We start from the raw sequence: 26,441 nt of genomic DNA, 5'->3' as shown, positions 1-26,441 counted from the left end.
CTCTTAACTTTTGCTTGTCTGTAAAGGTTTTAGTTTCTCCATCAAATCTGAATGACATAGTTGCTGGGTAGAGTAGGTTGTAGGTTTTTCCCTTTCATCACTTTAAATATGTCCTGTCACTCCCTTCTGGCTTGCAGAGTTTCTGCTGAAAGATCAGCTGTTAACCTTATGAGGATTCACTTATGTTATTTGCTGCTTTTCCCTTGCTGCTTTTAATATTTTCTTTGTATTTAATTTTTGATAGTTTGATTAATATGTGTCTTGGCATGTTTCTCCTTGGGTTTATCCTGTATGGGACTCTGCGCTTCCTGGACTTGATTGACTATTTCCTTTCTCTCGTTAGGGAAATTTTCAACTATAATCTCTTCAAATATTTTCTCAGACCCTTTCTTTTTCTCTTCTTCTTCTGGGACCCCTATAATTTGAATGTTGATGCATTTACTATTGTCCCAGAGGTCTCTGAAACTGTCCTCAATTCTTTTCATTCTTTTTTCTTTATTCTGCTCTGCGGTAGTTATTTTGTCTTCTAGGTCACTTATCCATTATTCTGCCTTAGTTATTCTGTTATTGATTCCTTCTCGTGTATTTTAATTTCATTTATTGTGTTGTTTATCATTGTTTGTTTGCTCTTTAGTTCTTCTAGGTCCTTGTTAAATGTTTCTTGTGTTTTCTCTATTCTATTTCCAAGATTTTGGATCATCTTTACTCTCATTCCTCTGAATTCTTTTTCAGGTAGACTGCCTATTTCCTCTTCGTTTGTTTGATCTGGTGGGTTTTTACCTTGCTTCTTCACCTGCTGCATATTTCTCTGTCTTCTCATTTTATTTAACTTACTGTGTTTCGGGTCTCCTTTTCACAGGCTGCAGGTTCGTAGTTCCCATTGTTTTTTTTTTGTTTGTTTGTTTTGTTTTTTTGTTTTTTTACAGTACACGGGCCTCTCACTCTTCTGGCCTCTCCCACTGCAGAGCACAGGCTCCAGATCCACAGGCTCAGCGGCCATGGCTCACGGGCCTAGCCACTCCGCAGCACGTGGGATCTTCCCGCACTGGGGCACGAACCCGTGTCCCCTGCATTGGCAGGCAGACTCTCAACCACTGAGCCACCAGGGAAGCCCCCCATTGTTTTTTGTATCTGCCCCCAGTGGGTGAGGTTGGTTCAGTGGCTTGTTTTGGCTTCCTGGTAGAGGGGACTGGTGCCTCTGTTCTGGTGGGTGCGGCTGGATCTTGTCTTTCTGGTGGGCAGGGCCACGTCTGGTGGTTTGTTTTGGGGTGTCTGTGAACTTAGTATGATTTTAGGCAGCCTATCTGCTAATGGCTGAGGTTGTGTTCCTGTCTTATTAGTTGTTTGGCATGGGGCATCCAGCACTGGAGCTTGCTGGCCATTGTGTGGAGCCAGGCCTTCAGGTTGAGATGGAGATCTCTGGGAGAGCTCTCACTTATTGATAGTACGTTGGGCCAGGAAGTCTCTGGTGGTCCAATGTCCTGAACCTGGCTCTCCCACCTCAGAGGCTAAGGCCTGACACCAGGCTGTAGCACTTAGACCCTGTCAGCCATGCGGCTCAGAAGAAAAGGGAGAAAAAAAGAAGGAAAAAGTAATAATAATAAATTTTAAAAATTATTAAAATAAAAACAAAAATAATAATAAAAGACAAAAAAAGAGAGCAACAAAGCCAATAAACAAATCCACCAATGAATACAAGCCCTAAAAACTAAACTAAGATAAACATAAAAATCAGAAATCTGTTGCAGACAGCAAACCCCACATCTACAGTTGCTTCCGGAGTCCACTGCCTCAATTTTGGGATGATTCGTTGTCTCTTCACAAATGTAGTGTACATCAAGTTGATTGTGGGGATTTAATTGGTTGCTCCTGAGGCTGCACGGAGAAATTTCCCTTTCTCTTCTTTGTTCGCACAGGTCCTGAGGTTCAGCTTTGGTTTCGGCCCCTCTTTGCATGTAGGTTGTCCTCAGGCTGCTGTTCCCACCCAGACAGAATAGGGTTAAAGCAACAGCTGATTAGGGGGCTCTTGCTCATTCAGGCTGGGGGGAGAGAGGGGTACGGTAGTTATAATTGGAATGCCAGGTGTGCCTGAGGTCACAGAAGCCTATGTGACGTTGCAACAGCCTGAGGTGCACTGTGTGTTCTCCCAGGGAACTTGTCCCTGGTCACGGGACCCTAGCAGTTGTGGGCTGCACAGGCTCCTGGTGGGGGGTGTGTGTGGATAGTGCCCTCGCTTGCACACAGGATTCTTGGTGGCTGTAGCAGCAGCGTTAGCGTTTCATGCCTGTCTCTGGGGTCCGATCTGATAGCTGTGGCTCGCACCTCTCTCCGGAGCTCATTTAGGCAGTGCTCTGCCTTCTGTGGGCACACTGGAGAGGAATTCCCTCTCCTCAAGCACCCCAAAACAATGGTCTCTTGCCTCTTAGGCAGTTCCAGACTTATCCCCAGACTCCTTCCCGGCTAGCCATGGCACACTAGCCCCCATCAGGCTATGTTCACGCAGCCAACCCCAGTCCTCTCCCTGGGATCTGACCTCTGAAGCCCAAGCCTCAGCTCCCAGCCCCCACCCCCTCCCCCTGCAGGTGAGCAGACAAGCTTCTCGGGCTAGTGAGTGCTGGGCGGCACCAATCCTCTGTGTGGGAATCTCTCCACTTTGCCCTCCGCACCCCTGTTCCTGTGCTCTCCTCCATGGCTCCAAAGCTTCCCCCCTGCCACCCACTGTCTCCGCCAGTGAAGGGGCTTCCTAGTGTGTGGAAATTTTTCCTCCTTCACAGCTCCCTCCCAGAGGTGCAGGTCCCATCCCTATTCTTTTGTCTCTGTTTTTCCTTTTTTGTTTTGCCCTACCCAGGTACATGGGGATTTTTTTGCCTTTTGGGAATTGCGAGGTCTTCTGGTAGTGTTCAGTAGGTGTTCTCTAGGAGTTGTTCCACATGTATAGGTATTTTTGATGTATTTGTGGGGAGGAAGGTGATCTCCATGTCTTACTCCTCTGCCATCTTGAAAGTCCCCCCAAAAGACTGTAGACTTCTGATTGATGGACCTCTCGGTGTTTGAGCAGCTAACCTCCCAGAAGTTCTCAGTCTCATTTAGGTCTTTACAAATTTGCTTAAACCTTTTGTCTATAATGCTAATTTCTTCCCAGAAGGATGTTGCAAATTATGTAGCTCAAAAAGTTCTCTCCCAAACCATGTTTAAAAATATTTTTTCCTTTGGCATAGAGAAAGGTCAGTGTTTGGATCTGGGTGTGAATTTCAGCCAAGGGACTTCCTCAGGTAACTTAACCTCCAAGAGTTTCGATTTGCTTCTCTAGTGAAGGAGATTAATAAACTTTATTCCACCTGGGTTGTTGTGGAAATAATAGGAGTCAATTAAAAACATCTAGCACAAAGTCTGGGATCTTGAAAGTGCTCAGTAAATAGTAGTTCTCTTCTTCTTCTTTGGGACTATGATGGAACGCATTTTCATTTTTTTTGTATGCTCTCTCTAAGAATAAACAAGCATCGTGCTCTCAAAAAATAAATTTGAATTGAATTATTTACTCTAGAGGCAGCTTTACCATCTTAAATACAAAAGAAGAAAAAGGACAATATAAGCTGTTTGCTGTGTCACCAGCAAAAGATGGAAAGTGTTATGACAATTATGACTGAATTTTTATAAAAGTGAAACAATCAAAATATAAATAATTGACAATAGCCCATATTTCCTGCAGAAAAATATACGGTATCTTTATACAATGTAAGCCAAGAACTTTGCCTACAAAGTTCCTTATGTATAACAACGAACAGAATGTTGAAAAAAATGGGTTATTATAATTTATTTTCTCTTAAAATGAATTAAGCATAGTTAGACCACTTACAAATTATACCTCAGTTAATTTGTACAATGCTGCCATAAAGACAGTTTTTCTATTCTTGTTTTTAAGTTGTGAAAACAAAGGCTTATCATTGTTTAGTCATTTGTCCAAGGTCACACAATTAAAAAAGAATATAGGCAACTCTCAAACCCAGAACATTTGTACCCCATGCCATGCCCTTTCTCCAGCACCACATTGTCATTCCTAGGTGGTCTTTTGAGGGTCATTATAACTTGATCAAGAAGATAAATTGTATTTATTATAAAAGTGAAGTTAGTAATTTCTTATATTGTTGTCATCATTCATCTATGGTGCTAAGTACAGTTCTAAGTATCCAGTTCTAGGGGGATGCTTATAAAGTGAGCAAATATTTAAGAGTTTTTAAGGCTCTGTACTGGCCAATCAGAATGGATATAGACTTTAGTTCTGGAGCACTTTCCTGGAGGCCAGCGCTGTTCCAGGGGTTAACTCTACATATACTTCATCCTGGTGAAGGTTTCCTAGGGAAGAAGGGCCAGCCTGTGAGGAGTATGACACTTTTAGAGGGTTCAGTTATGAATCAGTTTTTTCTTTTTTTCTGTCATAAATGAACAGCCTATATGGCTTTATCTCTGAGTACCAGAGATATATCAGTCCTAACTATACTTCTTAAGAAAAATACTTTGGATAGGATTACCTAAATTGCAATAGTGACTATTTATGAATGGTGGAATTGTAGGTGCCTTCTGTTCTTTACAGTTTAATTCACTCATTCAGCATACATTTATTGAAAGCCTAGTAAATGGCAGGCCCTCCTAGACTCCTGTATTTCAGAAGTGAATAATACAGGAGTTGTTCCAGTTATTTTTGTTGGTGTTACATTTATAATCAGAAAATGTTCGACCAAGTTAAGTAAAGAAAGCATATCAAATAGTTGAATGGTAAGATGAGGAAAAGTCCTGAGAAAAATCAATCCAGAACTTTAAAAAGATTACATTGTATTTATAAAAAATACATGTCAGGCTCCCCTGGTGGCACAGTGGTTGAGAGTACACCTGCCGATGCAGGGAACGCAGGTTCGTGCCCCGGTCCGGGAAGATCCCACATGCTGCGGAGCGGCTGGGCCCATGAGCCATGGCCGCTGAGCCTGCGCGTCCGGAGCCTGTGCTCCGCAACAGGAGAGGCCACAACAGTGAGAGGCCCGCGTACCAAAAAAATTTAAAAAACATGTCAAAAAGCTGACAGCTTATTTGTGCAGACACCTAATTTTTTTAGCAAATCAATTGAGAGTATCCATGTTAATGTGAACAAATGCTACTGAATGAGTATTTAATGTACAAATGCCAATACCATACTGACAGGAAGAGTTAGCTTAGAGAGACACATTACATCAAATTTAAGAGTCTGCTCTGGTCAAGACTGTAGTAAGAGTTCTCCTATTTTAATATAGCATGGTGCTATTTATGTGTAGCTTCTTTCTAAATGAAATTGCTTAGGGGAAAAAATATGAAGTCTGATTTCAGAAATTGGTGAAGATTTTCAGTGATTATAGTTCAAATGCTGGCTTTCTCATGTTCTTAGAACTCAGATGCTTGTTATTTTATTTCTTACTTAGTGTTTTTAGAGAGAGAGAAGAAGGAGAGGGAAATTGGAAGTAAAGTTAGAGAGAGATTCCATGTCCTTAGACAAAGAGGAAATTTAACAATAAAAGTAGGTCTTGACTAGCCAGTTCTACAACTAACCAGTTGAGGCTGTGTCAAGTACAGTTCAGTCCAAATATTCAAAATCTGCTGTTTCACACATATGTATAGGCTCTTTATATTGATTAGTCTACTAATCAATAGTCTACTAGATATTCATGCAAAAAACTCTACTAATTGTATTGCTATAAGGCATTAACCAGAAAATCAGTAACTTACCCTAGGCAGGGAAATTTAAAATGTCCCACATTCATGGTCCTTCTATTAATTGTAGAACCTGTTTAGTGAGGTTTCTATTTCTAACTCATGTACAGTGATGTTGCAATACCATGTGGGGAAAGCACATTATGCTTGCAGATGTTGCTGAAAACAAATCTAGGGAATGGAGGATTCTTTAGTAGTCCTTGGGTGTTGTACAAATTGGCTATGTCAGAGAGGTTGCTCTGATATACTCTCATTTCAGCTGGGTCTCCTTTTGAGAAAGCTTTAAATTTTTATCTCTTCTGATGAAAACAATACTTGGAATTCTTTTTTGGGCTCCATATTCAGACATACTTAACTTCATTTGTGTTCGGAATTGACCTCTTGCCCCTGTTGCCCCTCTCATTAGCCACTCCCCCACCTGGAAGTACAGTGAAGTAGTTTTTAAAACTTTTTAAACAATAATTATTTTTCCAAATGAAATTGAACATGATTGCTCAATATGTATATTAAAAGAAGGGGATTCTCTGGTGAGGGACTCTCTTTCTTCCAATGTCTTTAGTGAAATTCCATACAGCATAATTTGAAAACCTCTAGATTAATGCAAAGAACACTCCCCCAGGAGTTAGTCACAATCACTGAATTCTATTCAGTAATTCAGTTCAATTTAACAAACATTTATTGAGCATTTTCAGTGTGCCAAGTACTAAAAACGCTAAGGAAAAAAGGGCCTGAAGAAACTTACCTTCAAGTGTGAGGAAAAGCAGGTACAGAAAAAAAGTGTAATAAAGTGTTGTAGATGCTTTGGCAGATTTCTGGACAAGGTCAGTGATTTATGTCAGTGACTCTGGGCCTTGTTTTCTGTGAATTTAAAATAACTTGGAACAAACTACATACAGAATCTTACCTCTCTTACATGCTTGACCCTATGATTCTGTTACTCTGTACCATTGACTTTAGATCACAGAGGAAAGCCACTGGAAATGGACATGAGAAATGGAAGTACAAGGGTTGGATGCAGCATGTGCATCTTTGAAATTTTTGTAACGTTGAGAAAAGTATGTCATTATAGTCAGAGAGGTAGGAGTGAAAAAATAAATACAATGCATGTTGCTAAGGAGCAGAATTATGGGGTATCATCTTCAGATTTTCCAAAATACTCTCTACCTCCAATGATGCACATGAAGCCCTGCTTTCCCCTGACAACAAAGTTCCTTTTTCCACTGAAGGCCTCTTATCTCCCGCTTCATCTCCAACCCAGTTTCACAAGATCAAGATCATGCTATTGTAACAAAAATCTCTGCTTATTTATTCCAATAAAAAGAATCACTCTTGGACTTCCCTGGTGGCGCAGTGGTTAATAATCTGCCTGCCAATGCAGGGGACACGGTTTCGAGCCCTGGTCTGGGAAGATCCCACATGCCATGGAGAAGCTAAGCCCATGTGCCACGACTACTGAGCCTGAGCTCTAGAGCCCACGAACCACAACTACTGAGCCCGTGTGCCACAACTACTGAAGCCCACGCTCTAGGGCCTGTGCTCCACAACAAGAGAAGCCACCACAATGAGAAGCACATGCACTGCAACGAAGAATAGCCCCTGCTCGCCACAACTAGAGAAAGCCCGCATGCAGCAACGAAGACCCCATGCAGCAAAAATAAATAAATAAAATAAATAAATTTATTAAAAAAAAATCACTCTCCATCAGGAGTGCATGCTGATAGCAGTTACACAGATAGGGAAAAAAGGGTAAGGGAAAAAAATTCCAGCTGTATAAATTTAATACAAATGTAGTTAATTTTAATTATTTAATAATAAGATGTGAATGCATCAATACAAGAAGAAAGGCAATGATAACAGAGTGGGATATGGTCAGGTAAAGAATTGTAATAATAATAATAATATTATTATTTATAGCCACAGTCTTCCTGGAGTTTTGGAAAAGGAGAAGAAGTACACTGACCTATACTTGGGACCTTATTGAATGGGAAGAAGAGGAGGTAAGATGTTAAGAAACCGGGAGATAAAGAAACTGGAATAACATATGGTACAGAAAATCATTCACTGTCCTTAATGTCCAAGCAGGAAGCAGCTAAACACCATTCAATTTTTACTTGACTTTTTTTTACTAACAAGATTCTTATTTTATGAAGACAGTAAAGATCAATGATGAAATGTGTAATTTTTTCAAAGCACTTCTATGATGTTTCCTTAAATTGCATTAGTGGAAAACTGTGCTAATTAAAATATAGTTTAGGGTTAAATAAACCCTAAAATAACTTTCATCTAATTTTTTACAATTTGCTTCTTTGCCAAGACTTGATATAAAAGTAGGCCAAATTCCAGAAATTTATTAAGTATTGGATTTTTAAAAAATTTATGACAGATATTTAGTTAACTTTAGTTTTTCTCATAGGAAACACTTCGTCCCCAGTTTGAAGCAAAGTATTACAAGATGGAGAGAGTGAATCCCATTAGTGGAAAACCTGAGCCGCATCAGCCTTCCTCAGACAAAGTCACTCGGCTTCTTGTTTCTATCTCAGGAATATTCTTCATGGTAAAATATAACCATAAATCTCAGAATGTGGGATTCCAGGTTTAGAAAGACGTTCTAGGATACCAACTCATTTTGTGACCCTGAGGATGTAAGACACTGTATCCTGTTCAGTACCTTGGTAGTACATACATACTATTAAACAAAATAAAAACAGCAGGTCACAGAATAATTACAAAGGGAGTTTGTGCATATCCCTAAATAAAACACTCTTTGGGAGAAACAAAGATCATCTAAGATAAAATGGAAATTATATGGTCATCTTAAAATTAGATATTTTGTTTTAAAACCAAGCATTCATGCGAAAGTGGAGATTTGAACAGCATATCCCACTAAAACAACTGAATCTTATACCATTTATTTTGACTCTAATGAACATTAGTTCCTTAAAGGAAATTTTAAATTTACATATGCTTTCTTGGAAAAGTAAATTTCTTTAGCTTTTGGGGTCAGTGTATTGGATCTATGGAGTTGCTTTTGTTTTGTTAACGATGCACAATGTGGATGTCTCCTCTGGTCTCCCATATTGTAGATTTCTCTGGTGATCACTGCCGTGTTTGCAGTCGTCGTGTATCGCCTGATTGTCATGGAACAGTTTGCATCATTCAAGTGGAATTTCATCAAACAACACTGGCAGTTTGCAACTTCTGCTGCTGCAGTCTGTATCAATTTTGTGATCATTATGGCACTGAATCTTGTAAGTGTTTACAAATTTTTCAATAGGTGTACAGGAGTTGGGTAAAGGAGAAGACTGTGTTTCCTTTATACTTGGATTGGATTTACAGGCAGTCAAAATAAGACCTAGTATCATTTCTGGCAAAGACAATTTGGCTTAACAGAAAATATTTCATTTATGTGGTTTACATGATGGATTTTTAAAAAATTAAAATCACCGACAGTTGTATTGTCTTCCTTACTCTTTGGGTTTATAGTTTTGTTTAGCGACAACTTCCATTCATCGAGTATCTAGTGTGTGCTAGAAATGGTGCTATGCTCTTTTCATTCAGATAAGGGATTGTTTGGATTAGAAAACCATTCTAACAAACTCAACCTCAGAGGAGAATTTATTGGAAAGATATAGGAAATTCTGTTTGAAAGTGTAGCCTTTTTATCTCCAAGACCTCATGTGAAATGGAAAACAATCAGACAGCTACTCCATTTTTATTCCTCTGGGACTAAGTTTTTTTTTTCCTTCCTTCCCTCCCTCCCTCTTCCTCTGTTTTTCTCTCCCTCTCTCTATCTTCTTTCCCTCTCTCTTTCTCTTTTCCTTTCTTTCTACCTCTTTTTCCAATGATTCTATTTGCATATCTGCTCCATTCTATCAGGAAGAGACTATCTGCCCACCCATGGCCTCCCTTTCAGAGTCTAGTATACTGTTGCATTGCTATGCTTTTGTTATTTTCATTGGCTCTAAATTCATGACCACGTTGGTCAATTTCTGTAATTTATTTAACTTAGATCATCCAGTGTTTCAATGTGCTAGTTTCTCAGAGAAAGCATCTGATTGGCTCAACTTCACATATACCAAGTGACTTATGAACTAAATGTCTATGGCCGAAAGGACAATATTATGCTTAGGTCTACCTCTTCAGCAAGATCTGTGGATGGGGCCCCATTTTCTGAAGACAGGAGGCACTTATTGGCACATTTAGAATAATATCTTTCCTTTAATTCTTCCAACAACACCACAAGGTCAATATTTTCTCCATTATGTAAATGAGGAAGCTGAAATTCAGAGAGCTTAAATAACTTGTCCCAGATTATGCATATAGTAAGTGTTAGTGCTTATATATTTACATGGTGAGATAATTCATATAGAGGGCTGACCAATACACAAACAATGATGTTGATAACATAAGCAGGTAATATGCATTTGGTTCCAAACGTGGATTGATACTGATGTTACATGGTTAGTCGGGAGGGAACTGGAACCATTTACTGTTTAACTTTAAACTTATCAGAGATGTTCTTAAGAGAAAATAAATAGTCACTGAGAAATGGGTAAATATTAATGCAAGGACAATAGTTAATATTTTCTACTGGAGTCTCCTTTCTTCAGGTTTAGGTTAATTTGCAGAAGAAGAATGTTGTTTACTGTATCTCCAAATAAGCCATACAGTATTTTAATTTATGCTTTTGACTCATAAAGTGAACAATAAACATTGAAAAAAGACAGTGCTAGGATTGAGAGGCTTGTGAGGTAGCCTATATAAGGAAGTATCTGTTGTGCATTGCACAAAGTCACCACATTGAAGGAGGAACCATTCACAGCATGGACACTGTAGAGTTTTATATTTATGGTTTTTATATTAACTATTCTGGCAGATTGGGAAAAAAATTGTTTCTAACAAAACCAGTGTATTGTGGCAGTTTTCCAGTGGGCATAGGTTATTGTGGTTGATCTCATTATCTAAGGAAAAGGAAGCTAAGTGGTTAATGTATTTATTTCTAGGTAATACTAGCAATCAGCTAGTCTGATTTTAAATTGTTCCAATTTCTTATCCTTAGTAAGTTGGTTGAATTTTAAATTTTAATATTATTTAAGTACATGGAATACAGTTACGGAAGAAGGGTATACAATTTCACTTGATTTCCATTGGAACACACCTGCATTTTGAAGAGTGACAATAAAATGTTAATAGTGGTTATATCTCAGAATAATATATATTTCTTCTGTTCATTCAAATATTTATCTCTATATGTATGTTTTGATTTATAATCAGAAAAAAGTAGCCTTTATTTTTAAAACATTCTACCATGATATAAAATTTGGAACAAATTAGAATTGGAATGTACTTTATTTTTACTTTATATATGAGTTACCCATAAAACCGCAGCCACCTAGGTAGCAACTTTGGGTCATTTTTTAAATTTCGTCTTTCACCAAGTAAGGAACAGGCTTATCAATGGCTAACATCCCAGGACACACACTCACACTCTCCCTTTCTCTCTCTCTCTCTCTCTCTCTCTCTCTCTCTCTCTCTCTCTCTCTCTCTCTCCCCATCTGTTCCTTCTGTTCTCATTTATGCTCTCTCCCTCTCCCCTGCCCCTCTGAACACTGCCCAGGCTTTCATCAGTTTGAATCATCAGTTCCTCAACTTAGTGTCCTGATAAAAGTCCATTACTTTCTATCAGGCTGGCTGCAGTTTTCACTGATGTACCAGGCTCCAGTTTTATATTATTCCAGGTGCTTCTCAATTCCCAGTCCCTTGAACTCTGATTCTGCTCCCCCTCTAATTTCTATCCTCGGTGATCACCCCTTCCCTAGAATCACAATTGACCCTCCAACATACATTCCTCTCTCTTATAGGTTCAGATACAACTTCTTCTCACTAAGTTTATATTTTTGATGAGGCTTAGTGTATTCTTTCTTCCAAAGTACTTGCATTTACAGACAACAAAGACCTCTGTAGACAGGTAAGGATAGTACTATTTTTATCATAGAAACCATCCTTTGAGATCCTTAAAATCCCACTAGCTCTACTTAATTAAATACAAAAGCCCATGTAAGTGCCTAGTGCTATGAAATAAGCATCCATAGTTCCCAGGAGAAAACAGAGCTTACTTTTCTCTTTCTAAATGTTTATTTCTACTTGTTGAGCATTTTGGCTTTCAGATTCAGGGATTGTTAGAAGTGAAGTAGACCATACAACTTCTCCTTTGCCCTTGCAACTAACTCAGGAGAAGATTTTAAAATGGATTTAGCATAAAAGAAGTGAATTACACAGCCAACTCAACAAATGTGAAAGGAATGTTATATTTCTCAGATTCAATCAGTGTAAAAAAAATAATGCCCTTTTGAATTTATGCATTTCCTTCCCACCCAGGATGTTAAGGCACTTCACAGATTATGAAACAGCCCTTCTGACTCACCTGAACACACAAGATCAATTTAAGAGCTTAATCAAATAAGGATAGATTAACATCATTAATATCGAAATATCAGACTCTTTAAAAAATTATACCACCAAAAAGATTCACCTAGAATACCAAATGCTATCTTTTGTTATTTGCAGAACAACTCTAAATATACAGCTCATACAAATGTACTTTTCAAATGTACTCATACAAATGTTTCTTTTTTTTTGCGGTATGCGGGCCTCTCACTGTTGTGGCCTCTCCCGCTGCGGAGCACAGGCTCCGGATGTGCAGGCTCAGCGGCCATGGCTCACAGGCCCAGCCGCTCCGCGGCATGTGGGATCTTCCCGGACTGGGGCACGAACCCATGTCCCCTGCATTGGCAGGCGGACTCTCAACCACTGCGCGACCAGGGAAGCCCCAAATGTTTCTTAATAGCTTGACTTTGTGATCCCTGCGCTACCATATTCCCCAAACGAGGGATTTGGACTCAGTTAAAATATTCTATTAATCTAATATGCTTTTCAGCTATAAGCCATATACATGAAACTATGAAATGAGTGCATGGAAAAATAGTTTAAATCAGCCAAATAATTTTTTAAAACTGAACTTTTCATGTTTAAGGTACACAACCAGAAACCTTGTCATTCTTCATGCATTACTTTTGTCTCCTTCATCATATCAGTGACTGTTGTGAACTGTGCTTCCGTAACATCACTCTTATCCATTCCCTGCTCCCCATCCTCACTTCTGCTTCCTTAGTTCAGCTGTTTGTCATTTCTAGCTCAGGCTATTGTCACAGCCTTCTGACTGGTTAGTCTTCCTGTCTCTGTTCTCCACTCTTCCCATCTCCCTTTCACACCACTGCTGCAAGGGTCTTTCAAAATTACAAATTTGAGGGTTTCCCTGGTGGCGCAGTGGTTGAGAGTCCGCCTGCTGATGCAGGGGACACGGGTTCGTGCCCCGGTCTGGGAAGATCCCACATGCCGTGGAGCGGCTGGGCCCGTGCGCCATGGCCGCTGAGCCTGCGCGTCCGGAGCCTGTGCTCCGCAACAGGAGAGGCCACAGCAGTGAGAGGCCCGCGTACCGAAAAAAAAAAAAAAAATTACAAATTTGATCATTTTATTTTGTACTCAGATCTGTATAACAGGTTCCCATTGCCTCTGACATCAGTGGCATGGGAAGGTCTCCATTATTTAATGCCAGTTTTCCCTTCTCCCCTTGTTGGAGTTTGTGTCTTGCCCCCTCCCTGTCACACCCTGCAGTCCAGCCTATAGAACCACTTGTGCTTGCTCCCTGGCATTCTGCTATTTCACACCCATCTCTTGGTTCACAGTGCTTCCTCTATTGACCTTTTTTTCTTTTTGTCTCCTTGAAGAATATCTCTTCATCTTTGAAAATTTCAGTTAAGGATCACTTCTTTCATAAAATTTTTTCTCAATCCCAAATGTGGAATTAAAGAATCTCTTTGTGTCTGTTCTTCTCACAGGTGCTTGGACAGGTCTATTCTCCCTCCTTATCAGATTCTCCTGATATGATTAAACAATCTCTTTTGTGAATGCTCTTCTGCTACAGTGTTTGGGATATGCCTATTCTCCAGCCATCAGGTTATAAATTCCTCATGAGCAGGGGCTGTAGCTTCCTCATGTTTATATCTCCAGGTCTTTGCCTAATGCCTAAAAGACATTTAGAATATATTCTTTCAATACATTTTAAATATTTTATTCTCCAAATATCCTAGCATTTTGAATATTGTATGTGCTCAAAGTCATTTTTGTTACTGGAATTATATTTTCAATGTCTTTCAAGTTTTCTGCCCTTGTTAATTTCATTCAAACTAACAATCAAAGGATATATATTCTCTAAGCTTCTAAAACAGGTGGATTGTGGCATTCCTACAAATATTTAATTTGGGAGAGAAATATGGATCAAGATAATAAAAATTTGATGACAGATCCATTTTACAGATCATAAAAGTAACTTAAAGGATTGTTTCCTACTCTTATGCTCATCAAATCACCTGAAACACTTTTGAAAAACTACAGATTCCTGAGTCTCATTCAGAATCTTCTTTGTAGGACTATGAAGTCCGTATTTAAAACAAAAAATTTCCCATAATGCTCTCCAAGTGATTCTGATCCAGTTAGTCCACAAAATACCATTACGAAATCAGTGATTTAAGGAGCTAAGGTGATTTTGATACACAGCCAAGATAAGAAATCACATCTTTCAAAGATAAATTTCAAATAATTCAACAATAACTAAAACTTCAAGTTATTATCTGTAACATCTTTTACCAGGCATGCAGCTAAAAAACTACAAAGCCAGAATTTGAAACCAGGAGTTGCTCTTTACAAATCCCATCCTTTTTATTCTTTATTTTGCTGCCCCTCAAAATATAATGCTACTGGAGGTGCCATAAGTAGCATGGTTAACCATCATTAGGAAATACTTCCAAAAAGATTTTAATAAAAATTTAAAATGTGCAGTTACTTAAAAAGTGTATATTCTTGGGGCTTCCCTGGTGGCACAGTGGTTGGGAGTCCGCCTGCCGATGCAGGGGACACAGGTTCGTGCCCCAGTCCGGGAAGATCCCACATGCCGCAGCTGGGCCCATGAGCCATGGCCGCTGAGCCTGCGCGTCCTTAGCCTGTGCTCCGCAACGGGAGAGGCCACAACAATGAGAGGTCTGTGTACCGCAAAAAAAAAAAAAAAAAAGTGTATAATCTTGTTGCTTGACAATCAAACCTCAATTAATCTAAGAATTATTTTAAGAATGAAAGTTCTCTGGTCTCATGATTAACATGTAATTTTTTTTAACATGTAATTTTTAAGAAAAAGTAGAAACATCACAGCAGAAGTACTCTTGTACTTCTGGGATTAAGCCAATTAAACCATTTCAGCATTGTCAATGAAAGGATAAACTCCTTTTGGTATTCCTCCTCTCATTTTAAAGTCCATGTACCATGCATAGAGCACACTATAACCAAAAGGAAGGAAAAAAAACAGAAAGCCCTGAATACACTTGGCTATTGTGTATTCATGCTGGTTCTGGCTCTTCCACATTATTGATCCACTTCCATCTCTAAAGTCCAGAGAATACATTCCTATGTTTCCTTCATGGGCCTGATCCCTAAAGACCTCAGAATGTACCTGACTTTCCTCAACACCTTATTTCCACTGGTAATTACAATGCAAATAGGCTTTTATGGAATAGGGTGGTTCAAAGTGTTAGACCACACATCTTAACCTCGAAAGGAAGCAATGGCAAATGACTCATTTAATAAGAAGGTTAGCTTTTTTTAAAAAAATGTATTTGTTTAGTTTTTTCATGTGTATGTCCACGATTTCTAGAAATTCAAAAGGGGGATTCCTGGAAAAGTGCAGACTCTTTTTGACTCTGCAAAAGTCTGTTTGGAGCTCCTTTTTACAAGGAAGGTTAGACTGTGAGCCTCTGACTCAGAGATAAAGAGCATTAAAACATGTGTACAACTCCTTAATTTGCCCCTTCACAACAACCTTGCTGTTTTTTCTCTGCCTTTGGCATTTTTTCCCACAACTGATTTCTGCATTGCACCCCAAAACAAAGCATTAGTAGGGAGATGACTTCTCAGCTCAGGATGAATTCTAAAGTCCTCACCATAGCCTACCAGGCCCTGAAAAGGTGTTTCCCTCTGAGATCTCTCTGACTCATCTCTTACTACCTTTACTGCCTCCACCCTTGTCCCTCTACCTTCCTTGTCTTTCATGAAGCACACCAAGCCCATGGCAGGCTCAGGCATTTGCACTTACAATTTCCGCATCCCCCAGATACTGAGCTGCATCCCTGCTGGGTTCCCTCACTCCATGCAGCTCTGCTCAAATGCCACCTTCTTGGAGAGGCTTCCCTGACCACCCTCTAAATAGCACACTGTGCCACCACTACTCTCTACCCCTCAGCCTGCTTCATCTTTCCTCTCAGTACTTTGCATCTCCTGGCCAATTACATATTTCTTTGTCATCTGTCTCTGAGTGCTGGAGTTTAAATTCCATGAAAGTAGAGACTATGTTTGGTTCACTGTTATTTGGTTCCCTGAATAGTACCTGACTCATTAGCAATTCCTAATAAATATTTTTAACCCAATATATATGACCACAGAATATCAGCTTACTGAATGCACTAGTGAATAATTTTTAAAAGCATAGGTTCCTCAATATGGTATTTTATATACTTTTAAAATTTTATTTTATTTATAAATATGTTTTACACACACACATATATTGCATATATATATATAATGATGTATATTTATGTAGTGTATACATATACTACATGTATATAATGTAGTAACCAGAACAATTGACCCTGAATCCCCTTATTCTCTCCTCCCCCAAGTACATATCCATTCTACCACACACACACACACACAACTTGCTGTGTTAATGTGATTGCTGTAATACACCATCCAGTTGGTTATATTTGCATTGTGGTTTCTTCCTACACTTTGTGGGTGAGTTAACATGTCACTCTGCATGGACTGATTTTGTAGCTCATCATCATGATGATGCCAATGGGCATTTGGGCCTTGGGTGATGCAGGCTGTCCACTACCCCAGACAGCTTTCCAAGAGCAATATATCCAAGGGTGGCACAACATCTTTTGTGATTCATAACATTCCTCCAAAGGTTATTAGGTTATTGTAATCCCTTGGGACATCAGCTGCAGATGTCACCATCCCAGGCTTACAGACAGGTCTATGTGCTAAGTATTAAGACAAAATCTGAAGTGGTTATGTGACAAGGCACAGCATAGGTGGTACAAGAGAGCCATGATACCAAATCCCGACTTTGCTACTTGCTTAGAAGTATTATCTCAGGTTAGGTGCTTTACATTCTAAACCTTAGTTTCCTGTTCTGTAAAATGGGAATCATAATACCTATTTGATAATATTGTTGTAAGGACAAATATAAATAATAGTATATATAAAAGTTTGGCACCAGCCAAATACTCTAAATGGCAGTTATTTAAATGAAATTTTCTCTCAGTCCCCATGAGGGCACTTAATTCAGTGCCTGAGGCACAGGAGCTACTCAAGTACTATTTGCTGATTGATAAGGCTATCTTCCAATACTCTCTGGAAACCCTTCTCTAATCATCTTAGTTGATAAATGGGGCATGGAAAAGAACAAAGTCAGGATAACTTTGGTGCTCATGAATTCAAGCTAATCGGGTCCTAAAATTTGAAAATGATTACTTGAGTGTACAGTTCAAAAAATAAAAAACTGCACCAGGGGTAGAATGAGAGACTATTGTACTCAATATAATCTTTTGTCTCAAGATAACACTTTAAATCTTAGGAAGAGATGGATTGAATCATGGTCAAGATGAATAATCATAATAGTGCTATTGAAAGAACAGTCAGGGAAGGTGAACAACTTTTAAAGTGTCCAGACACCTTTTTGATTTTGCAAGCCAATATGCAGGGTTATTGGAATTTATAATCTAAAGAATAATTTGTTGAATTGTGGGGTTATGTAGTCATATTTACATACACACACATCACCCTTCTGTCCATAGTAAGTATACATTTCCAGCTATATTTACTTGGAATATAGTGAAATATGTTTTCTTTCCTTGAGTCTTTATGAGTGGTACACAGAGTACGGTGGGGCAAGGAGAAGGTGGCAGAATATAAAAAATGTTATAAAAATCTGTTGTGCATGTGACTTACAGATTCAACAGATTTGACTAGTGAATCTTGTTTTAAATAACCACCAAACCAGCTTTGTTCTTTAGGAATGCAACTTTGCCCACTGTCTTTGTCATAGTTTGGAAAATTCTTTATCAATAGTAAAGAAGACATACTTCCACTTAACCTTCCAGTGTAGTGAAAAGCACATATAATTTGATTATCAAATCCCAGGTCAGCCCTTAACTAGTTGAATGTCTTTGAGGTTTTTTAAAGTCTCATTTCTTTGATTTATAAAGTGGAAATAAAGATAACTAGCAGAAAAGACATATTGCAGAAATCAAGTGTGTCTGTATATATACACATATTTACAACACATTTTTATTACATGTATTTTGTGTGTATGTGTATATATAAAGCACTGTAGAGTAAGATTTAAAACTTGCTTCTGCTTAATTAAAAATGTGGCCACTATGTAGAATATACTTTAGATGTTTCTTGAATAGTGTAAATAACAGCCTTTTCTAAAAGAAAATAATAATATTAACTATTTGTTTTCTTTTATTACAGGCTTACGAAAAAATTGCTTACCTTCTCACTAATTTAGGTAAGTCCATTTTTCTTCACTCTTTAGTAACATGGGCATACTATTCTGCAGTTGCTTTACACACTTTAGCATTTTTATATGTTTTTGATATCAACTTTAGTTATATAATTGTCAATAAAAGTGAAAGAAGGGGCATAGGAAGTTAGACTACATCACATAACTATAGAGAGGCAATGTGTATAGTTACAAAATCTTACTAGAAATTAGCAAACCTAGGGCTTCCCTGGTGGCGCAGTGGTTGAGAGTCCGCCTGCCGATGCAGGGGACACAGGTTCGCTCCCCGGTCCGGGAGGATCTCACATGCCGTGGAGCGGCTGGGCCTGTGAGCCATGGCCGCTGAGCCTGCGCGTCCGGAGCCTGTGCTCCACAACGGGAGAGGCCACAACAGTGAGAGGCACGCGTACCGCAAAAAAAAAAAAAAAAGAAATTAGCAAACCTAGTTCTCCCTACTTGGAATTGCTTTTTTCCACTACCTTTTCAGTTCTTTGTGATTTCCACCCCCAATATTTATTTTTATCAAAGTGTCATATTACATGTACACAATTTAAAAGGCAAAAGATTATTAAGAGATTTATAATAAACACCAGTCCTTTGCCACATTACCCATTCTTATTTTCCATAGCCCTGAGGGACAGCTTTTTAGCATTTTATCAATTAATTTCTTCTGTTATTTTCTACCCTATTTCTAAACTGCATGCCATTCTTGGGTTTTCCAGCTTTGGGAAGTGATTGCCTTCCCATCATAAAGACAAGAACTTAAGTCTTTATTCCCTGCAGTGTCCTGTCCCCGCACACTTTCCCATCCATCACCGGCTAAAAACGGACTTAATTCCCCTCCTTCCAAAGTAGTTGTACCAACAGTTTTAGCCAAATGAATAATTAGTGTTCAAATCATTGTGTCTAGAGAACTATGTTCACATCTAAGGCATGGTGTGTACTGTGATCCTTCCTTTCTTACACAACCTTTATATTTTCATGAAGCTAATAATATCACTTTTTTTGCTTAATTGTCTACAATACTTTCCTTAATTTATCCCAAACTTCCTGCCATAACTCTAAATTCTCTCTAAATACATTCAAAAGCATCAAGTATCGTATTCATTTTATTTTCTTCTTAGAGTTATCCTCCCTGAACCACTGTCTCCTCCAGTCTCAATAGGTTACCCTCTGGGCTTGTGCTCAGCTGCATCTACACTTCTCTTCACCAGCACTCTGGGAATTCCTTTCACCTTTTTTTTCTCGGTTGGACATTACTTTTTGGATCCTATGTTTCTTCTGTCTTAACTTAATTCCTTATTTTACTACCTGGAAAGTAAATTTCTCAAAACCTTACATGTCAGAAAATGTCTTTTTTTCTATCTTCGAACTTAATTTTTTGGTCCCCCAGTTTGGGGTACAAAATTTTTATCACAGATTTGTTTGAGCAGTGATCTTTTATTGTTTGAGAACTCACCAGAGCCAAGGCACTGGGCTAAGCAAAACACTTCTCCTTCATTATTTTGTTTTATTGTCATCACAACTCTATGACAGTATGATCTCTAGTTTATGGATAAGAAAACCAAGATAATTAATTAAGTTAAATAAGTAGAATTTAAACTCAGAAGTCACAGACTCCATTGACTCTGGTGGAGGAACTGTATGACTCTATTATGATATATCACTTTCGTTATAATGTATTTACAAATACAAGTAACAGGAGAAGGAACAGTGTGTAGAGGGAAGAACTAGTTCCTAGTTCATCCTCTGGATGACATGATCACTTGGAACTTACATGACTATGAGCAAATTTTCCCCTCTCTCCATTCCATTCTTCCTCCTCCTCCTCTTTCCTCTGTTCCTCCTCCTTTTTTTTTTTTTTTCTTTTTGAGTCTCAGTTTCTTCACTGGTAAAATGAGAATGATAATACTTTTTGTTTCACCATTGTAGGTTGGCTGCCTGACACATGACAAGTGCTCCATAAATGGAAATGATCTTTTTCATCATTTTCATTGTTCTTTAAACCCACTGAGCTACAATTTCTTCAGTTGGGTAACAAAACACTTGAACTAGATTGTCTCAAAGGTTTCTTCGAGCTCTGATTCGTTATATTTATTAACTTTTAAAGTACTTTATACCCAAGATAGAAGCAAATCTAAGCAAGTGATTTGGGGGCCACAGTTGATAGTAGGAAACAGAACAGTTATCTGTGCTAAGTTCCAGGTGTATTCACTTCATATTTGATTTTTCCATCTGTCACTCATACCATAATGCCTGTGGATTCATAACTGTTGATTAATAATTAATGAATTGTATTGATTTAAATTAATAAAATATTGAGATTTTATTTAAAGTAATATAATATCATTGCATGTATATACCTGTAAGTATATAAATATATACATATAATATATATGACATTATATTCTGTGTAACTTTTGGCTTGCAAATTTATGCTTCAAATTAGAAATTAGGTTTAACTTTCTAGAGGAGGCCAAACACTGTCTTGATTTCTTTTTTTTTTTTTTTTTTTTGCGGTATGCGGGCCTCTCACTGTTGTGGCCTCTCCCGTTGTGGAGCACAGGCTCCGGATGCGCAGCCTCAGCGGCCATGGCTCACGGGCCCAGCCGCTCCGCGGCATGTGGGATCTTCCCGGACCAGGGCACGAACCCGTGTCCCCTGCATCGGCAGGCGGACTCTCAACCACTGCGCCACCAGGGAAGCCCCTTGATTTCTTTTTTTGTCCAAATATTTTATTTTCAAAAACCACATACACACAAAAATCAAAGCTTCAATTCTATCACATTAAGGTTTTTTTAGAGAGGAAATATATAACATTTGATTCCAAGAGATAATTTTTTCAGCCTAGTTTTATAGTTGTTGAGAATTAGATCAGAATGGTTGTCAGTTGTTCCAAATAATAAAGTAACTATAATAATGAACTGTGATTTATCTGTAATATTAATTATCTATAAAAATAAACCTGGATTCCAAGAAACAAATTAGGTCAACTGGTAAAAAGAGTTTTTATTTTGTCAGAGGTCAATTCAGCAATAGAAGCATCTATATCAAGAAAATAGTAACAATAAAATCATATGTCACCATATTAACATTAGGCAAACAAGAATTTAATATCTATTTGAGAGAGACAGAGAAACACTTCATACTGATAAACAGTCTACCAGGTCAATATAATAGTCATGATTTCTATACACCTTTTCGTAAACCTTCAAAACATAGAAAGCAAAAAATGATAGAAATACAAAAATAATTTGATAAATCCACATTCAAAATATAAGCCAGGATATAGAGTATTTGAATATCATAACTAGCAAGCTTCTTTTAAAATATATATAAACTGTATGCTCAACAGAAATATTATTTTCAGACACTTGATACATTGACAAAACTTATCCATGTAATTTGGCCACAATGAAATTGCAACTTTTTTGCCCCCAAACAGAAATCACACAGGACACATTTGCGGATCACGATGCAATAAAATTAGAAATGGTGAACCAAAAGCAATCTTACTCACAGGGTTTTTAAAAAAATCCACATTCTCATTTCTAAATAAGTTTTATGCTTAATTTACAAACTATTTGGAAGGAAACAACAAAGAAAACACAACCTATCAAAACCCATGGGGAGATGTCAGCCTATCCTGACTGCTCTCACTGGTGCCCACCAACCAGTCACTCTTTTGGATGCCCCACAGACCCCCTCCTATTTCTGGCACCTACCTGCTTTGGGCTTGGAGTTCCCCAAGACCTGTTGTGTTTTTATTCTGTGCTTTGCTCATGTATATATTTTGGCCTCTCTTTTCCTTAAGTCAGAGCCCATCTATTTTCTACCTTTCTTGAATTTTTCAATTATATTAAAATATATATATTAGATGTGCATATATATTTTCTATCACTTATTTGGGTACTGTGTGGAAGCAGCGGCTGCAGTACATGCCGCCGTCTTCATCCAATCTCTCTCATCACTGTATTTTGTTGTGTTTTGCTTGTTTTGTTTTGTTTGAAAAGTTAGAACCCTAAGGTGTGAGTTGACAGAGTTCTTAAAATTATCTTATCTAAATTCCTCATTTCACAGATTATATAACTGATTACAAAGAAATGTGAAGAGACCTGCCTGAGATTACCAGCAAATCAGGTGTAAAGTTGAGATAAAAACTGGGCTCTTGTGACTGATGTAGCCCTCTTTTCTCTTTACTATTCCACTTCAGTCTGCATACAAAATATTCCTTTTTCAAAGAACCCTGTGGACAATTTAGGTCCCTATATTAAGTATAGCCAGTTTGGGTGAAAGACTGATCTAATATTTATGGTTACCTCTAAATGAAAGGAGCAGAGAGAATCCTGAAAATCTTTATATCTTAATAACAAGCATCATACTTCTGTAGCTGTGGGAAATGTCTAAAGATTATCTCATTGGATCCTTTCAGCAACTCTATGGAACAGATATTATCATTCCTATTTTTACAGATGCAGACACTAGAACTCAGAGACATTGAATGGCTCATAAAAGTAGTAAATGACTGAACCAGACTTTGAACATGGGACTTCTGATTCTGTATCCATATTTCTTGTCATTTACCTCATCTATGTAAACACACCCTATGTTCCTTTTAGAATATCCTCGAACAGAATCTGAATGGGAAAACAGCTTTGCTTTGAAGATGTTCCTCTTCCAGTTTGTCAATTTAAACAGTTCTATCTTCTATATTGCTTTCTTTTTGGGGAGGTAAGTCAACTCCATAAGCATTATCTTTGCAGAATGACCGAGATTGTCAACAGTTCCACTGCCGGTTTGTTAACAGGGGTGGCAAATTCTTGTCCTCTGCTTTAGAAAACTGTCCCAATCAATCTTCACATGCTTTTTCAAATCAAAAGACTTCTCAATACAGTGCTTCTAGCTGCCACTCCCAGTTAAAGTTGGCATAAAAAAATAAAATCATATAACCGTATCACTTTTCTGTATATCTGAAACTAACACAACATTGTAAATCGACTATACTTCCATTTTTAAAAAATAAATAAAACATATATGCCATCCTTGGGTTGAATTATGACTCCAATCATAAGTAATAGTTTTGTTAAATAAGAAAATAATTTTTATGTAACCCCAGCTTACAGTCCTTAGTGGGGAAACATACCTATCATGGTAATGTTTTTCTTTTCCTTAAATTTGCTGCAAAATATGAAAAAGAATCATATTAAGCTACTGGTTCTGGTTTGCCATATGCTTAACACTCTGACAAGTGCCATGGAAACATACTGAAGCTAGAAACATTTTAAACTAAACCATTCAGCACATTGTATTAATATTCGTTAACTAGGTCAAGAAGACATTAAAACTCCACAGGTAAAAGTGAAAAATTTCATTTGGTTGGTTTGTCTGTACTTTCTCAACTCATTGATATTGACTTCACACATCATTTTTCCTTTTTAAGTTGGGTCCTTTGATGTGTAAGCATGGCCTAATAAGGCAACTGTTTGGGTACAAGTTGCTCCAGAGAACACTTACATCTCTACCCACACATGCACTTGTTGTAATGCATTAGTAAATGTTCTTCAGTCAACCCACATAAACTCTAATAAATTAAAATGGCTTTTTACAGATTTGTAGGCCATCCAGGAAAGTACAATAAACTTTTCAACCGGTGGAGACTGGAGGAAGTAAGTAATCTTGTAAGGGTGGGTGTGGGGATAGGCATGGATATGGACCAATGACTATGGGAGGAAGAGGGGGTGGGAAGGGAGAGAAAGGGGAGGTGGAACAGGGAATTTCAGGCATGCTGAAGACGCATTTTCGATAAAGGAGACTTCCTATCGTTTCAGAAATGAAGGAACTAAGTCTTTCCAAAAAAGAGGGTGAACTTGAAGGTTAAACGCCAAGATCCTGACCTCAGCTCTTTTTTTTTTTTTTTTTTTTTTTTGTAAAGCAGGAATTTGCTCATTTATTTATTTATTTATTTTTATTTATTTATTTGATTGTGCCAAGTCTTAGTTGTGGCTTGTGGCTCCTTAGTTGCAGCACGTGGGCTCCTTTGTTGTGGCATGCAAACTGTTAGTTGCAGCATGCATGTGGGATCTAGTTCCCTGAGCAGGGATCAAACCCAGGTCCCCTGCATTGGGAGCCCAAACTCTTGCCACTGCGCCACCAGGGAAGTCCCTCAGCTCTTTTTAATATTCCATCAAAACTATTTTTTCCATTCACAAAGCCCAGAAATTTAGCTCCAGAACTGTTTTTCTTTGGGGGAATTATTATTGTCTACTGTACTGGTTTCCAAACTTTTAAACATGCTGGGTTTCCTTTGAAGCAGGGAAAATTTAGTCCAAAAGAAATCTTACTTCAAATACTAATTTATAAATATATAGGTATATCTTCAAAGTCTTATATTTCTTTATTGATATATGTATGTCATGGAAACAAAATGTCTAGGAATAATGTCTCTCTATCACAGTGTAAGAATATTTTATATTTTCACTGAGACTGACAAATTGTCCTCCCAAATGCCATGCTCTACCTATAGAGTATGAATCTACTTTTCAGACTTTTGCCAAGAGAAACATTTTAATTTTTACCAATAATCCAAAGGATATCTTCTTTTGATTTCAGTTCCTTTAATTACAAGTGAGATGGAGAATATTTTTCATATGTTTGTTGACATTTTATACTTCTGTGTGTGTATTATTCCTGTTTATTTTCATTAAACTTTTTGTTTTAATAATTTATAAACAAATAAAATTAGGCTCTAATCTTTCATATTTGCTGAAGATATGTTTCCCATTTTCTTGTATATAGTTTAGTTTGGTTTTGATATATTTTTTTACAAAACTATATAGCATTTTCTAATCAAAATATTACTGTTGTTAATGGTTTGGGGAATTTGTATCATGACAAAAAAAAATGTATTCTCCATTCAGGAAATTTTAAAAATTCACATTAAAAAAAAATATATTTATTTATTTATTTTTGTCTGTGTTGGGTCTTCATTGCTGTGTGCGGGCTTTTTCTAGTTGTGGTGAGTGGTGGCTACTCTTCGTTGTGATACTCAGGCTTCTCATTATGGTGGCTTCTCTTGTTGTGGAGCCCGGGCTCTAGGTGCACGGGCTTCTGTAGTTGTGGCACTTGGGCTCAGTAGTTGTGGCTCACAGGCTCTAGAGCGCAGGGTCAGTAGTTGTGGCACTTGGGCTCAGTAGTTGTGGCTCACAGGCTCTAGAGCATAGGGTCAGTAGTTGTGGCGCATGGGCTTAGTTGCTCCACGCATGTGGGATTGTCCTGGCCCAGGGCTCAAACCCATGTCCCCTGCATTGGCAGGTGGATTCTTAACCACTGTGCCACCAGGGAAGCCCAAAATTAACATGTATTTTTAGCTAATGTTATTTTTTTAAAATACTGATATCTTTGGCCCATTGGAAGTTTATTTTGGTGTAAAGAGTAATCAAGATCCTCCCATGCCTAATTGGCAGCCACACATTTACTAAATAAATGTAATAAATACATGTTTTCGTTTGGCAAAATGAGACTAAGATTTTTTATATTCTACATCTTGAAATTTCTGGACTCTGTTCAGTCTCATTGTCAGACTGTTTATTCCTTGTCTAGTTCAAAATTGTTTTAATTATTCTAATGTAAAATCCAATTTAATTTGTGGCAGCATTAGTAAGAGGTCATAATTTAGAGAGAGGCTAAGAAAAGATTACCTGAGAAATAGGAGACATTTCTAGTCTCTATCTAAAAAGTCCCCGAAACTCAGGACCTCTCTCATTAATGTTGTCTCCCCAGAGTCTTCTGAAAGTTTATTGGAATACATGGAGAAAGCCTAAAAATCCCAAAGAACATATGCTTTATATCACAGAAGACTGGGTTCAAATGTTAATATTGCTGATTATTCATTCTTTTTCCTTAATTTAACCTCTCTGAATATCTGTCTTCTCATCTGTAAACTGGCAATAGTAACACTTAGGTTGCAAAGCTGTTAATAAATAAGAGATAATTTGCATAAGACAATTAGCACAGTCCCTGGACTGTG

At 37.9% G+C, this 26,441-nt stretch overlaps 1 protein-coding gene across 1 annotated transcript in view; it reads left to right on the top strand.

Annotated features, from left to right (window-relative positions):
* The window catches only part of ANO3 (anoctamin 3), a gene marked incomplete at both ends in the record, with an annotated part of 386,431 nt that overhangs the window by 339,757 nt on the left and 20,233 nt on the right, over window positions 1–26,441 (top strand). Inside the window, 6 exon segments of the mRNA XM_079709019.1 lie at window positions 7,651–7,733; window positions 8,150–8,290; window positions 8,820–8,984; window positions 18,385–18,421; window positions 23,035–23,146; window positions 24,024–24,081. Coding sequence (XP_079565145.1) covers window positions 7,651–7,733; window positions 8,150–8,290; window positions 8,820–8,984; window positions 18,385–18,421; window positions 23,035–23,146; window positions 24,024–24,081 — 596 coding nt within the window.

This window comes from Hyperoodon ampullatus (assembly GCF_949752795.1).
Source record: "Hyperoodon ampullatus genome assembly, chromosome: 7".
In the NCBI taxonomy this organism is placed as follows: domain Eukaryota; kingdom Metazoa; phylum Chordata; class Mammalia; order Artiodactyla; family Ziphiidae; genus Hyperoodon; species Hyperoodon ampullatus.
Note: the sequence above shows the minus strand (reverse complement) of the source record. Positions and strands in the feature narration are given on the sequence as shown.